General features: G+C 44.9%; 1 protein-coding gene across 13 annotated transcripts in view; it reads left to right on the top strand.

The window, feature by feature from the left end:
• TCF4 (transcription factor 4) overlaps nt 1-14196 on the top strand; it is a 192405-nt gene that overhangs the window by 155288 nt on the left and 22921 nt on the right. For 8 of the 13 annotated variants that reach the window (XM_062600634.1, XM_062600635.1, XM_062600632.1 and 5 more), the window contains 3 exons: nt 9445-9512; nt 10817-10895; nt 13590-13666. In XM_062600634.1, coding sequence (XP_062456618.1) covers nt 9445-9512; nt 10817-10895; nt 13590-13666 — 224 coding nt within the window. The remainder of the gene's footprint in view (nt 1-9444; nt 9513-10816; nt 10896-13589; nt 13667-14196) is intronic. The other 5 variants (XM_062600633.1, XM_062600631.1, XM_062600641.1 and 2 more) reach the window with 2 other exon arrangements.

Below are 14196 nucleotides of genomic sequence, written 5' to 3'. Positions count from 1 at the left end.
TCTTCCTTTTCAGTGTATTGCTTTTCCTGTGTGCGTGACATACAAAAATCACTCTCCCTCTCCTTCTCAAAGGGAGCCTAATTTAATCCATCCGATCTTTTTGCAACAGTTAGGTAGAAGCCTTACAGATAATATTTAGGGACTCAAAATTTTGCGGGGGGGTGTAAACAGGTAGGAGTCTCCTGACCCTGTGCCTGAACAAGCCACCCATGAAAATGTCTAAATTTCCCATGTAAAAATATTATCCAGCTTTTCATCTGGATCCATCTGCTGAAAATTCCAATATGTGAATAAAAATCAGAAGAGCTGTAATACAAATACACAGATTTTCTGCACAGCTGTAGATATTCAACAAGAAGTACCATTGGCTTTTATCTAAACTGAAGCCTGCAAAAGTATTTCTTGGATCTAGATGGGAGTCCTAATCTCCTCCTAAGTCAACGAACCTCCCTTGAAGTCTGGGCACATGCTGTCTCCTCCTCGTGTGCCCTGATTGCCAGAGAAAGGAGTGTAAGCGTGGACCAGGAGGGAGCAGATGTGGACTCTGGTGAGGTCCCAGGCTAGGTTGCTGGAGCTATCTCTCCGGGAGGGACACCAGCATACCCTGACCTCGCAGAGCGGGGAGACTGCCTCGCAAAGCGTGTCCCGAGACAGACCCTCCGCCATCCACGAAATGTCTCGCCAGCTCTAGGAGAGTAAGTGCGACAGTGGGAGAGCGTGGAGCTCAGGGAGCAGGACTTGGGTAGATGGGTCGCATCTGTGTGTTGCAGAGGGCAGTGCAGATTTGAAAAGCGGTGGGGAGAAAGTTCCTTCAGTGGGCAACAGAAGAGCACTGACAAGGAGCGGTGGCTGATCTTACTCTAAGTGTTGGCTTTGTGTTTTCAAAGGTCTGAAGCAATGTAATGTTTAAGCAGCCAGTTACTGAGGTCGGTTCATGCAGAGTGTGCTAAAGACGCTGTATCGTGCCTGTGTGATACATGTATTAATCCTGCTGGCTGCTCTCACTTCTAATGACATGTTGTTTGTATGACATGATGTGTTGTGACATGCAGCTTTTCCAGGAGAAACATGATGTGTATTTCCCCTCGAGGCACTAATTTTACAGTAATTTTATTACTACAGCAGTCACATAATACTGCAGTGTGCGTTTTACAAGAATGCTGAGCTTCCAGTTACACTAGGGTGGTGAGCTGTCACACAGCATAAGAAGAATATGACTTTTATCCAGCAGTGCCAGTTCCTCATGATTTGGGAAGTTCATCAGCTATGAATACCAAGATGCTGCAAGTTTTTCCACTATTCTTTACATAGAAACATAATTTCCAGTCTGCTGTTCTAGTAAGCACTACTCCATCAGAACAGCATGAGTTTGTACTAGAATTTAAACTATAAAAAGTCTGTCTGGAATTCTCTAATAGATGGCTCCAACCTATCAGTTAAACCAGATACTTTGCTAGATATAATTATACTGGTTGAGACAGAGATTCCTGGAAGTTTATTCAATAATCTAAGATTTACAATCAGAATCCCAGCAATATGATGTGAAAAGGACGTATTTTATCATTCTGTCTGTATTCTTTCCAATGCAAAATTGATCTTCACAGAAACATGCTGAGAAAGTTTTAGGAGATTAAGTGTAACAGTAAACATGCTCTTCAGCATGGTTAGAATTGAACCATCACAAGGTTACAGTCTTTCATGACGTCTTCAGCACATTAATAGTTTTGTGAGTGGGAGAATAGCTCAAAAGTAGAAGTAACAGCTCCTGTGAAGTGTTTTCAAATCCTGTTTTACAACAGAGGAATCCTGTTTCTAAGCTCTCTCTCTGTTGTGTCCCACCAAAATTTGCTGACGCATTGTATCGGTGGAGACTTGGCCTCCAAAAGCGTGGAAATAATTGTTTAGGCTTACATGCTTACATGTGTGCAGTAGTAGGACGTAGATAATATCTGTATTCAGACCAACTTGAGGAAATTAAGAGCTACCATAAGTATGTAAGAAATGCCTTACCGCAGCAGATCAGCGGTCTCTCTAGCTTAGCATCTGCTTTGGACAGTGTCAAAATGTGATCCTGGCCATTTTTGTCATCTGTTCCCGTCGTACTGTCCCAGCATCCAGAATTTTTGTATTAGTGAGGTTAGGGGGTGTGTTCCTGCCTACTTCTTCAAGTGTCTGTTTGTGGACCTGCTGTCCGTGAGTTTCTCTAATCCCTTTCTGGACTGACTGCTATGGTCTGCTTCCAAATTCCTGTGGCTGCAAGCTCACTACCTAATGTGTGAAGATGTACTTTATTTATCTATTTTAATTCGTTTTCCTGCAGGTTTCACCAAGTGTTCCCTAGTTCTTGCCTCAAACCTTTGTCCATCGTTAATTAATTAATTGAAACCTTTCTCGAAGTCTGGATTTGACTGCTTCATTCAATTAAGCCCAGTCCGGAAATGTTTTGGATAAACTGTCCCCTTCCAAATTGGAGCGGGTTTCATAGCGTTCCTTGTGCTAAGTTGTTCAGAATGTTTTGCAAAGATCTTAAAAACATCTGTCATTTTTAAGACCCAAAGCTCATCTACCCCACGGTCCTGTCTCCAACAGCCTGTAAAGATTTCTTTGGAAGGAATATAAAACCAGGGCAAGCATATATGGTATTTTCCCAGCCATTTCCCACTCAGGAGCTGCCTGAGCTGGGTGCAGTTCTGAGAATCTGAGAACTCTGAACTCATTCTTTTCCATGAGCTGATTCAGTCTCTCCTTGAACCTGTATAAACTTGCAGCATCCACAGCATCTCTTGGAAAGTCATCCCACAAGTCATAGAATCACAGAATCAGTAAGGTTGGAAGGGGCCCCTGGAGATCATCTAGTCCAACCCCGTGCCCAGCAGGGTCACATAGAGCATGGTAGACAGGGTTGCATCCAGGCGGGCCTTGAAGATCTCCAGAGAAGGAGACTCCACAACCTCTCTGCGCAACCTGGTCCAGTGCTCCGTCACTCACAGGGAAGAAATTCCCCCTCACGGTCAGGCCGAACTTCCTGTGCTTCAATTTCTGCCCATTGCCTCTTGTCCTGTCACACGGGACAACTGAAAAGAATTTGTCCCCGTCCCCTTGACACCCTCCCTTCAGGTACTTGTACACATTGATCAGATCCCCCCTCAGTCTTCTCGTCCCCAGGCTGAAGAGGCCCAGCTCTCGCAGCCGTTCCTCACAGGGCAGGTGCTCCAGCCCTCTGAGCATCCTCGTAGCCCTACGCTGGACTCTCCCCAGTAGCTCCATGTCTCTCTTGGACTGGGCAGCCCAGAACTGGACACAGTACTCGGGATGAGGCCTCCCCAGGGCTGAGTAGAGGGGCAGGATCACCTCCCTCGACCTGCTGGCAACACTCTTCCCAATGCACCCCAGGAGACCATTGGCCTGCCTGCCACAAGGGCACATTGCTGCCTCATGGTAACTTGTCAATGACCTTGTGCACCAAGCATTGCCTGCTGCTGTCTTCTCTGAACCCGGCTCTTCCCAGCTGACTTGTTGTCATCAACCTAGATGTGCCGCTTAGCCTTATGGACTTCAGATTCCTCGGTGTTAGGACCTGATGCTTGGTCATGTCTGAGAGCTCCTTGCCTGCCTTACCACATGTGCCAGGGAACCTCCTCCTGCCTCTTGTTGAAGCTGCTTCCGCAGATCTTATGTGGCCCATGCTTGGTCTTATGCTGTCGTGAGCAGCAAATAGCCTCTTTTCCACATTAATTGTGGCTTTGTATCATATCCTGCTGGAGTCGTCCCTTTCCCAAGCTGGAGAACCCTTGTTTATTTGGTTCTTCCTCTGGCAGAGCCCACCCCGAGGCTCTGACCTTTCTGTTGTCTTTTCACATTTTCTCTTCTGTTGACCTTGCTGCTCTTCTTTGGATGGACTTACCAAATCTTTGCTCAGTATTCAAAATACAGATGTGCCATAAGTTCATACAGTGCCATGTTTTGTTTTGTCTCTATTCTTTTTCCACTAATCCCCGGTTGTTTGTTTTTTTGGAGTTTGTGTGGGGTTCTGCTACTTAACAGTAACCTGATGTTTTCAGTGAGTTATTCACCGTAGTTCCTGGATTTCTTTCTGGAGTGCTTGTTAGGTAACGAGAGCCCACATGTGTAGTTAGTGTAAAACTTTGTTTTCTCCATGTTTGTTTCCCTGTATTTGTCAACACTGTTCTGTGTGTGACATTTATTGCCCAGCGAGTGTTATAAGAGCTTCTCTTCACTGTTAGCTTTATTATCCTGAATAAATTTTTATTCTCAACAAATCCTCAGTATATGTCACTTTTTCCAGGCCATATTGGAGTAAGCTGAACAGGATAGGTCTGTGCACTGGGGTTTTGCTGGCAATGTTGCTCTATTATAGAGCTAACCATTGGTTCTTACTCTTTCCTCTCTCTTGATCGTTTTTTAATCTGCAGAAATAGCTTCCCTTTCCTGTTATCTGAAGACAATTTAGTTTATTCAAGAGCCTTTGTGAGGGGATTTTGCTGAAAGCTTCCTGGGAGTGCAAGTACCTTGTACTTACTGGATCAGTTGTATCAGTGTGCTCATCATCCCTTTGAAAGGTTTTAGATTTGCAAGGCATGACTTCCCTCCAAGAAAGCAGTGATGACTGGAGTCCAGGGTGTTTATCCATGTGTATATAGTTCTTTGTTGTCTTTCCTAGGGCAGAGTCCAGATCTGAAATTTGGTGGCTCTTTGACTCGTAGAGCTTGTTTTCAGCATTGGTGTCATATTTTCTACCTTCTTTACTTCAGTACTAAGTTGGACTAAGCGGTAGGTTTCACAGTGCAATTGGAAGTTGGACAGTTTTGGGTTTCTTGAGAACTCTTAGAAATATCATTTGGCTCTTTTTTCATTTTTCTTTTTATTTATGTATTTTAAAGCATTTACATTGAGAATTCAGCTGGAACCATTTTTTCTGACTAATCCCTTGTAAAATACCACGTGTCCCATGGACAAGGCTGATGGTGAAAATGATTTGCTTAGCATTTCTTCTGTGACCTTTCTCCTTGGATTTTCATGTTGCATCTTGCTTATCAGCAGGTCCTTCCAGCTCCCTGTGTTGGTCCCTAGTTCTCACGGACTGGAAAAACCTTTTAGCTTTTAAAAGTTTCTCTTTTAAAGCATTTTTTTGTTCCTATGTTTAAGTTGCACTAAATATTTGCCTAAGGTCATCCATCTTAATTAACCAGCACGTCTTCTGGTTTTCTTCCAAAAGCCTAAAATGAAGGGGAAGAGCACATTTTGATTGGGCAAAAAGCCTTTTATTTATTTAAGATCAGTATCTCGTCTGCATTCGAAATTTTTGTGGAAAAAATCTGAGGATCGTCTTTATCCAGAAGTGACAGGAAGAGGTCTCAGCCTCTCTCAGGCCTCACCATGCTGCCCCTCCAAGCTATTTCACAGCTCCTTCAGATGGGGCATCATGCGCCGCCACAGCTTACCTTGTGGATGCCCCTGCCTACAAGATTTATAGGGCTGCTGTTTGGAGCAGCATCCGCAGATTTCGTCCTGTCTCTCTCTGGTGCAGGATGACAGATCTGATGCCAGCTGGTCTGTTCTGCAATCCTTCTTCACGTGTGCCGCGTCCCCTGCCTGCTGCGCAAACAGTTTGAGGGACATGTGCATTAAGAGTCGTGTCTGCACGGACATGCTTTGAGAAACTGCGTTTGTCTTCGCGATTCAGTTCACAGCATAGTCCAAATATACTTTCTTACTTTTCATATCAATTTTCTTCCATTCTGGGTGGTATTCTGGATGCCAGCGATGCTTCACAGAACTAAACCTATCTCTGTTTGACCTTCAGTATATCACTAGTTGTATTTAAATAGTATTTCATCAAAGTCAGTAGTGAAATGATGGACCAACAACTGTTAGATATAAATAGCAACACTTGATAATATTCCATAGTCATTCCCTGTGTAAAACAGCATGGTATGATACCTTTTTCTCTAGTGATACCATAGATTATCTTTTCCTATATTTGAGGTCCATTCTCTATTTAGGTAGTCGCAGGATAAGAAATTAGTTCTGTCCTGTTGCTTCCAAAATCTTTGGGCTCCTGCAGTAGACAGTCCTTGCTGTGTCTCCTCCTAAGCCTGTGTTTTTCTATTCCTCCTGCAGTTACGGGGTTTTCCTAGGCACCTGCAGTATTCCGTCGTGCCCTTTACATTACCGTTTGCATGTAAAACAATCAGTGGGGCAGGAAGTGAAAACATGCATAAAATTAGCGATGTTTAAGTATCCTGATTATTCTCCCAACATGAACACTTTCAGCAGTCTGTCTCAAGACCTGTGCCAGGCAGTGTTGGACTTGGTCTTTCAAGTGGAAAGTGTCTGAGTTACCTTCCTTTGTCCACTTTGCTGCCTCCCGGGACATAGTGACAAAAGCGGTGGTGGCTCCTGGGGCCAGCGCTCTGCTGTCAGCGGTGGCCAGCAGCAGGCACTTTGCAAGGCGGCTGGGAAGAAAGCGTGTGCGTGGCCATCCATCCCCTGGCATTTCCTCCCGGTCTGGCATCGCAGTTCAGAGCCCTTCTGAGCTGAAGCTGCATCTGGATGCTGATGTTTATTTACCACTGATGGACTTTTCCCCATGAGTTTCTCCAGTTCTTTTTTGATCTGCTTGTGTGTTTGGTCCCCACATACCTTAAAGCAGCGAGTTTCCCCATTTGACTGGACACTGAGTGAAAAAATGCCCTCCCCCCTTTTTTTAATATGGTGAGAAGCATGAATAATCATGCACAGCTTGCCTTCCCCCGTTGCTCGTGCTGCTATGAACCTCCGCCGTGTTCCTCATCATCCCTTTCTCAGTGAAGCACCTCTCCTCGAATGGAAACTTCGCACACTTTGGCCCATCCTTGTGCCTCTTCTTTGTATGCTTTCCAGGCCTACTGTATTAATTTGTCTTCAAAGTCTTTCGTGAAAAGTTTAATATTCAGTATATCTGAAGAATTCCTTTGTTCTTAGCAGTAACTAATCTAAGACGTGGCCCGGCTAAGCGCTGTCAGAGCCTTACAACAGCACACGCGGCTGTAGCGCCTGTGTTTTCATCTCCCGCAGGACCTCTATAGCTCATCTCCCAGTCTTCAGACAGACAAATGTAGGTCTTAATTTTAGAGTAATGTAGTTAAAGTTGCTTACAAAAAGGAAAAAAAAAAACCTCATGATTTACATTTAGATTCACAGTTCACTGTAGAACTAAGTAACTCAATTTTGGGACATCTGCCTCATGTTATTCAAGTTGCAAGCCGTTAGCTTAGAATTTGCAACATTAAATTAGTCTGATAAGTTGTACCTCTGACTGACACCGCATATTCTTTTTCTTTGCCTTTGCCTTTCTTGGTTACTATTTTAGGGGAGTAATAACTTTGCATTTTCCACAGTGGCTCAGTCTAGCAAATGCTAAACTTAATGTAGTTTGAAGACCTCATTTCAGACTAAGCTAACAAATAAGCATTGTCATTGGCGTATAAGCTTACTTTCAAATATACAATAGTAAAAGTATAACTGAAAGAAAGGAAAAACAGGAGCAAGCAAGGATGTGGGTAAACCATGCTATACAAACCTTATCAAAAAGTTTGAGATTGAAGTAATTTGTAAAGGCCTTTATAAAGGATTCTAGTATAGGAGAAATGCTGAAAGGTCAGAATATTATGTAGTCAAGTTAAAGGTAAAATTTTTCCTTTTCTTAAAATTTATACCACACGTATTGTAAACGAGAAGTAGAGGGAAAGCCCTGTTCTGTGTCATTCTGTAAGTTCTCCTGGCTTTTCTCTGCTGAAGCTGCTGCTGGAAATTTAGGGCTTAGGCAGGATGGAGATCATTCAAAAGGTACGAAATAGAAAATTTAAAAGATAGCATTAGTTATTTCCCACCTGCCTTGCATGTAGGCATACACTTCTTCCTGTGTTTGTGCTTCACCATACAATTTCTAACAGTTTGGTCACGTCTTCTCTTCTCCAAGGCCCTCTCCCCCTTCAGAGCAAAGAGTGGGTTTGCTCTGGTGGCATCAGGCACGTGGTGGACCTTTGGCCATGCTGCAGAGCATGGAAAGCACGTAGGGAGCAGAGCGGGGGATTGAGAGAGAGAAATGATGATTAAAACAGGTGAAACCACCTTAGATACAAATTCCTGTTGCTGCTTGAGCCATGATGTTCCAGAATGATACTAGAGAAGGTATTAATCCAGACTCTTCCCAGCGGTCACTGTTTGTTTCTCATTTTCTAGTTGCCTGACTTATGATCCTTTCGGACCAAAGCAGAAGTATTGATCACTGACAGCAGTCAGTCAAAGCTATGCTTTTAGTTTATAAATGGATACATAGATGCTGAGTGTTCTGGAAAAATAAAATTGGTGGAAAGTTTCACCCCAATTTTTCTTTCCTTCAATTTCTCATATTAATTGGGAAGTTGCAATCCTGTCATCTGAGGGTGAGAAATTGGTGGAATGTTTCACTCTTATTTTTCTTTCCTTCAATTTCTCATATCAAAGGTGCAATCCCATCACCTGAGATGGTGAGAAAACGTTAAATTAAATATTCGTATAATGTTTAAATACAGTCAGGAGGAACACTTTGGAAAGTCTGTGTGGAAGTTGATAATGTCTGTAAAACATGTTGCAAAAAGTACGGAAGGGACTAGGGTCGCAGAGTGAATGAGAAGAAAACGAAATACTGAGTAGCTGCTTATTAATTGCCTTTTGGCTTTGCTTTGCTTTGCAGCGAGTGAGGCTAGGGTTACATGGAAAAATAGTAAGTGATCGTGTAATTAATAACTAGCTCGTAATACAGACCCAGAAGAAAGAGAAATCGAGCTCCACAGGCAGACTAAATTCTGTCATTCCTCACTCTAGATGGTTCATCTTCGCCACCTTTGTAATGTTCCTCTCCGGTAGTTTTTGACATATTAAATGTGAAATGTTGCCCTTGTAACAAAAGTGCCTTCGAGTTTTTGAAGGGGAAAGCTCTTGTTAAAGAGTTGAGTTAGAATATCTTAAAATACGAACACAGCAACCTTTGATTGGCACCAAATATGAGCATGGGTCAGGCATGAGGGAAGGCAACCGTTTCTGCACACCAGGCTTCGGATTACAGCAGGCTTGTCTAGTTATGAACTTGCATATTTTTCATACCTTTGAGCATCTTCTACTATTAGCAACCTTTCATTTAGAAAAAATAAAGCCATATGGCCAAGTACTGTCAAATATGCAATATATTTTTAAAAAGCAGGATGTCAAGTTTATATTTTATCTGCAAAAATGGAACATGAATATGTTTGATATCTACCTTGGCAAACAAATTAATGGTAATTAACGATTAATTTGATGTAATTAGCATTAAAATGCAATTAAATTATGAGTAAGTGGACCAGGAATAGAAATCTATGATGTCTTTCTGTCTGTTTTTACATTCAATCTTTTGTTTTTCAGCAAACAGAGGAAGTGGGGCAGCAGGCAGCTCGCAGACTGGTGATGCGCTGGGGAAAGCACTTGCCTCTGTAAGGAAATATTTACTTTGGAATACACGTTTACCATTTTCAAAGTGTGAACTTTAATCAGAATTGGACGTCTGGAATTTAAGAAGATGAGCAGCAAACAGGAGAGAGCTGATCTCAGAGGTCATCCTTTTTGAGTTACTGCCAATTGAAATATTTAACAATCGGTGCAAAATGGTGCTTAAAAAGTTTTAGATTTAATTTTATGGCAGAATAGAAAGGAAGAGAATGGAAATTTTAGGCTGTTGGCATTCCCTGAGTGACAGTGAGCTGTGTCTTCAGTCTCACACACTTCATCTACTGAGATGAGGGAGGTTTGAATAAAAATCAACAGCAGGATAATTTTTGTGCCACTGAGCGATCTGCAAACAGGGTTTATTTCGAATTTCCTTTGCCTTCAGATGTTGTATTTTCCATGGTAGTTTCCACCTATTCAGTTGCTGTGGTTCCTGTTAACAAGTCAGTGGTTACCAGCTCTTACCGCACATGGGTAACCGGGGTGCAGCAGTTTTCCTGCTCCCGGCGGAGGGAATGCTGCGTATCCCAGCTATCCCTGCAGAAATTGCTGGCACAGCCTGGCTTTTAATAAGGACCACGATAGTTATTTTCTGGGCAGAGTGGGTTCCATTGAGTTCTCATGAGAGTCAATTTTTTTGCATATTGTTCCAATGCTTCATTTAAAAAAAAAAAAAAAAAAAAAAAAAAGCAAGACTATAGTTTGCCTGAAATACCTGATACAGTACAGAATCCACTTTCGAGTGGTGCCCTGACAGACGGCCCGGGCGGCCTCTCGCCCGCCGGCGCGGCACAGCCGGGCTGGTTCGCCCCGCCAGCGGGCAGGTCCTCGGTGGGCGCTGCCACCAACCGCCCGCCGTGCCGGGGTGACCGTCTCCGCTCCCTTTGCTTTATTTTGGCTGCGAAGGGATTTCAGCGTAACCAAAAAAACAAACAAAAAAAAAAACAATTTTGAGAAGCCCTCTAAGGCTTTGTTCGATGACGCTCATGCGTAAAGCGGTCTATGGAATAAAAATGTGTCTACGTACAGTAGCATATCCGTGTGCCAGCCCGAAACCATCGCTTAATTGCCTAGTGTCTGTTTCCATCGAGATGTCTCAGTTAAAAGGATTCTGTTGTCTAGCTTCCTACATCTAATACCATGTTGTCTTTATGAAAATATTAATATTTAAGTAAGAGGCTTTTTAACCTGTCCTGCTTTCATTTAAATGAACTGAATGCATAAGAATTCCTTATTTCTTTCTGCATCAGTTTGTGATGGCTTTAGATTAATTCTTTATCATCTTTTAAAGATCTATTCTCCAGATCACACCAACAACAGCTTTTCATCAAATCCTTCAACTCCTGTTGGTTCTCCCCCTTCTCTCTCAGGTATTGTTGTTACAATTCTATTTTACTGAACGTTTCAACGTATTTTTGGTAGGAGATGCTTAAATGAGCTCCTACGGTACTGGGTGCGAGATGAACATCCAGCCAGTAGCATCAGGCTGTCTCCTTGTTGCTCTAAAACACGTGCAGGTGGCTGATGGTTCTCGCAGAGAGGAGCAGAGGAATTTTCTAAAAGCTGCATTTCGGCCAGGGCAGAGAGAAGGTTGCTACGCCCCTCAGGCGCATGCATTTACCGCTGGACAGCGGTGGGGTTTTTTTATGCGTCCTAACCGCGGCTTCCTGCGGTGCCCTCGGGATCTTGCGGCAGGTGCTGTGGGCTCCGGGCGGCCGGGTCCCCGCTCCGAGGCGATGCCTCTGGGCCAACGTTGTCGCCGGGCGCCTTTGCGGCAGCCGCGCTGCCAGGCTGCGGTGGCAGGAACGCGTCCTCGGACGTTTCCCCCGGTCTCTCGCAGGGGCTCAGGCAAAGGCCTGTTAGAATTGGACCCAAAAAATGTGGCTCTGGACAGACCAAGACCCCATGAATCTAATTAATTTGTTGCATACTTTATTTATTGTAATTGCACATTTTAACTGAACCTATTTGTGCTAATAAAAGTCTAAACTGAAAAGATCCAGAGGCCCAGGGTAGTTCTCATGAGCATCAAGTGTTTTGAAAGTTTATCTGAATTTTTTGAGATTTTCCAGCTGGAGCATTAAGCTTCTCCTCCAGCATACGCATTAACTTCTTGGATACGGCCTGTCCGCTCTCTCTCCGCTCTTTAAGAGTAGGTCTACTTCGTGAGGTAACCAGACCTCCCGCGCTCTCCTCTTCTTGCCTAAGAGCCCCTGGGTCACGTTAAGCTTCCTTGGAAATCTCCAAAGGCAGCCGAGGTGGTGTTCCTGCAGGGCAAGGCCGTTAGCTCGTGGAAGAGGCAGGATCTCCGCCTCGTTTCCTGAGAGCGAGAGCGGCGAGCGGCACGGCCGGGGTGGGGAGAGCTCCTCAGCTTTTAAAATGGTAGCACGACCTCGGAGACATCAACCTAATAATAGGCTTAAAGCGATGAGACCTTTTTGGTGGGAGTGAAGCTTGTGCTAGCTGACAACATATGAAAGCGATCTGGAAGGAGAAAAGAGAGCTAGAAGATTGCCCAGCCTCTGTGGGAAGAGGTCCAGGAGGGAGGGCCACCACACTTAGGTCCCGCACGGTCACCTTGCCGTGAAGGAGCATGTGACGGCTGTGCTTAAATTAATTCAGCAGGCATCTCCACCTCCTCCAAAGTCATACCTAGCAGGGGACCCGGAGCAGGTGCCACGGAGGGAGGGATTCCCACGCTGCAGAAAATGACACTCTGCCCTTGCATTTTGTCTGAAATCAATCCCTGAGCTTAAGCGAAACCTTGGCACCGCGAGCTGCAGGTCTCTTGGTGAGACGTTGCCTTTGTTTGCAGTAACAGGCTCCGAGCTGAAGGGAAAATTCTTGTGGTAGGTAGTTCGGGCTGCATTGCTTTCTACGAGTTTTGCTGGATAAATAGAGCCAAGCATCAAAATAAATAAAAATAAGGAATATAAATCAGTTTAAAGAGGAACTAAAAGTGTTTAGCACGCAACGTGTTTTTCCCTCAAGGATATCAGGGGCTAGTTAAAAATTATTTCGAAAGTAAAGATTTGCTCCATTCAGTGCTGTCGCAGATTCTCAAACAAAAAATCCATGGGGATCAGAAAAGAGAAGATTTAAGTTTTAATCAGCGTTAACAATTGTGACTTTCATGAGAAAAAAAATCATAAGGAGAGCCTAAAAAAGACTGCCATGAGTTCCACCCTGGCCTATCTCAGTCCAAGCAAATGCCACTCGATTCAGACATTAAGGTTAAAATCCTAATACTTCCGTCTCAAATTCTTAACCTTACTTTATAAGATCATCCAGAAGACCATTTATTTAAAAGAAAGAACACTATAAATTGTCTCATCATTGTGCTATAAGTATAAGCTGCTGGGAAAACACTTGAAAAGACGTCTTTCCCCGTTTGCCTTGCCTCTTCCACGAGGGCAGGTTTTTTCAGTAGAAAATACTGCTGAAGAGCAAGAGACCTTTTCTTCCCGCAGCAGAAATAGATTCGGAGCAGTGCATGTAAACCAGAATTTTTTCTGTTAGCCCCTTTGAATTCCGAACGGGCCAAACCCAACAAGCTCCCCAAAGAGAGCGCAAACCTTATCAGCGTGCAAGTGAATGCTCTGCGTAGCGTGTTCACTCATTTCTGTCTTCAGATTTTGTGAATTTGGTGACTGAGTGACGTGACCGGTGGCACTGAATGTGTCTTGAGGCAAAGTTAGGATAATGGGCTAGTATGCGCTGGACTGGCGTAGCAGTCCAGCGGTCCTCGCGCAGCACTGCTGGAAAGTGCTCCTGCTCTCTACCAGCGAGACATTTCCTTCTGCTGGAGCCTCTCGCAGGTACAGCTGCTGAATCAATGAAATCCTCTATGCTGAGCAGCAGCCTGGGGGAACTTTGTGGCCTGCATCTACGTGCTTTGCTACAAAATACCTTTTTTTCATCCGTGTGTATTTTGGAAGTTCTCCATATGTCTGCTCTATAGTCTATCTGGAATACGGCATTTACGTGTCTACAAAACTGTCCAAAAAGTTTGAAAGACATTTTTGTTTGCATAGTTCTAATGGTAATTCCAATTTTACTATTAGCAGGCACAGCTGTTTGGTCTAGAAATGGAGGTCAAGCGTCATCATCTCCCAATTATGAAGGTCCCTTACACTCTTTGGTATGTTTTGATTAGTGACCTCCTCTGCCTCAGTATTTTACTTGCTGTTCTTTCCATTTCTCATCCATTCTCCTCACACAGGTTTTCATTTTGCTAGCGACCGCTCTGCCCTCGGTTTTGCCACCTCTCGGTCGGTGTCGCGGGCGCCCCGTGCCCCGGGGCGCCCGGCACGGTGCGAGCTGCCGCCGGCGGGGACCTGCTGCTCGGGCACGCCGCGGAGACGCAGCGCCGGGCTGCGGTGGAGGGGGAGGCGCCGGCGCGGCGAGGCAGGCAGGCAGGCAGACAGACAGACAGACAGATGGGGTATACGGAAGAGCGAGCCTGCGGGCCAAGGCCGGGCTGCTGTTGGGCAGGACGGCGCGCGCGGCTGCTCCGCCGGCCCCGTCTGCCCAGCGCGGGGCTTCCCAGGCGCGGGCGCCGGGCGCAGCTGCTAGCGTGACGGCGAGGGCGAAAGGGGTCCTAGTCGGGTCCGTCTTTCCTACTGCAAGGCGCGGGAAGAGCCGACGCTGGCCGGGAGCGCGTTGGGGCCG

The sequence above is a fragment of the Rhea pennata genome, chromosome Z (assembly GCF_028389875.1).
Source record: "Rhea pennata isolate bPtePen1 chromosome Z, bPtePen1.pri, whole genome shotgun sequence".
Taxonomy (NCBI): Eukaryota; Metazoa; Chordata; class Aves; order Rheiformes; family Rheidae; genus Rhea; species Rhea pennata.
Note: the sequence above shows the minus strand (reverse complement) of the source record. Positions and strands in the feature narration are given on the sequence as shown.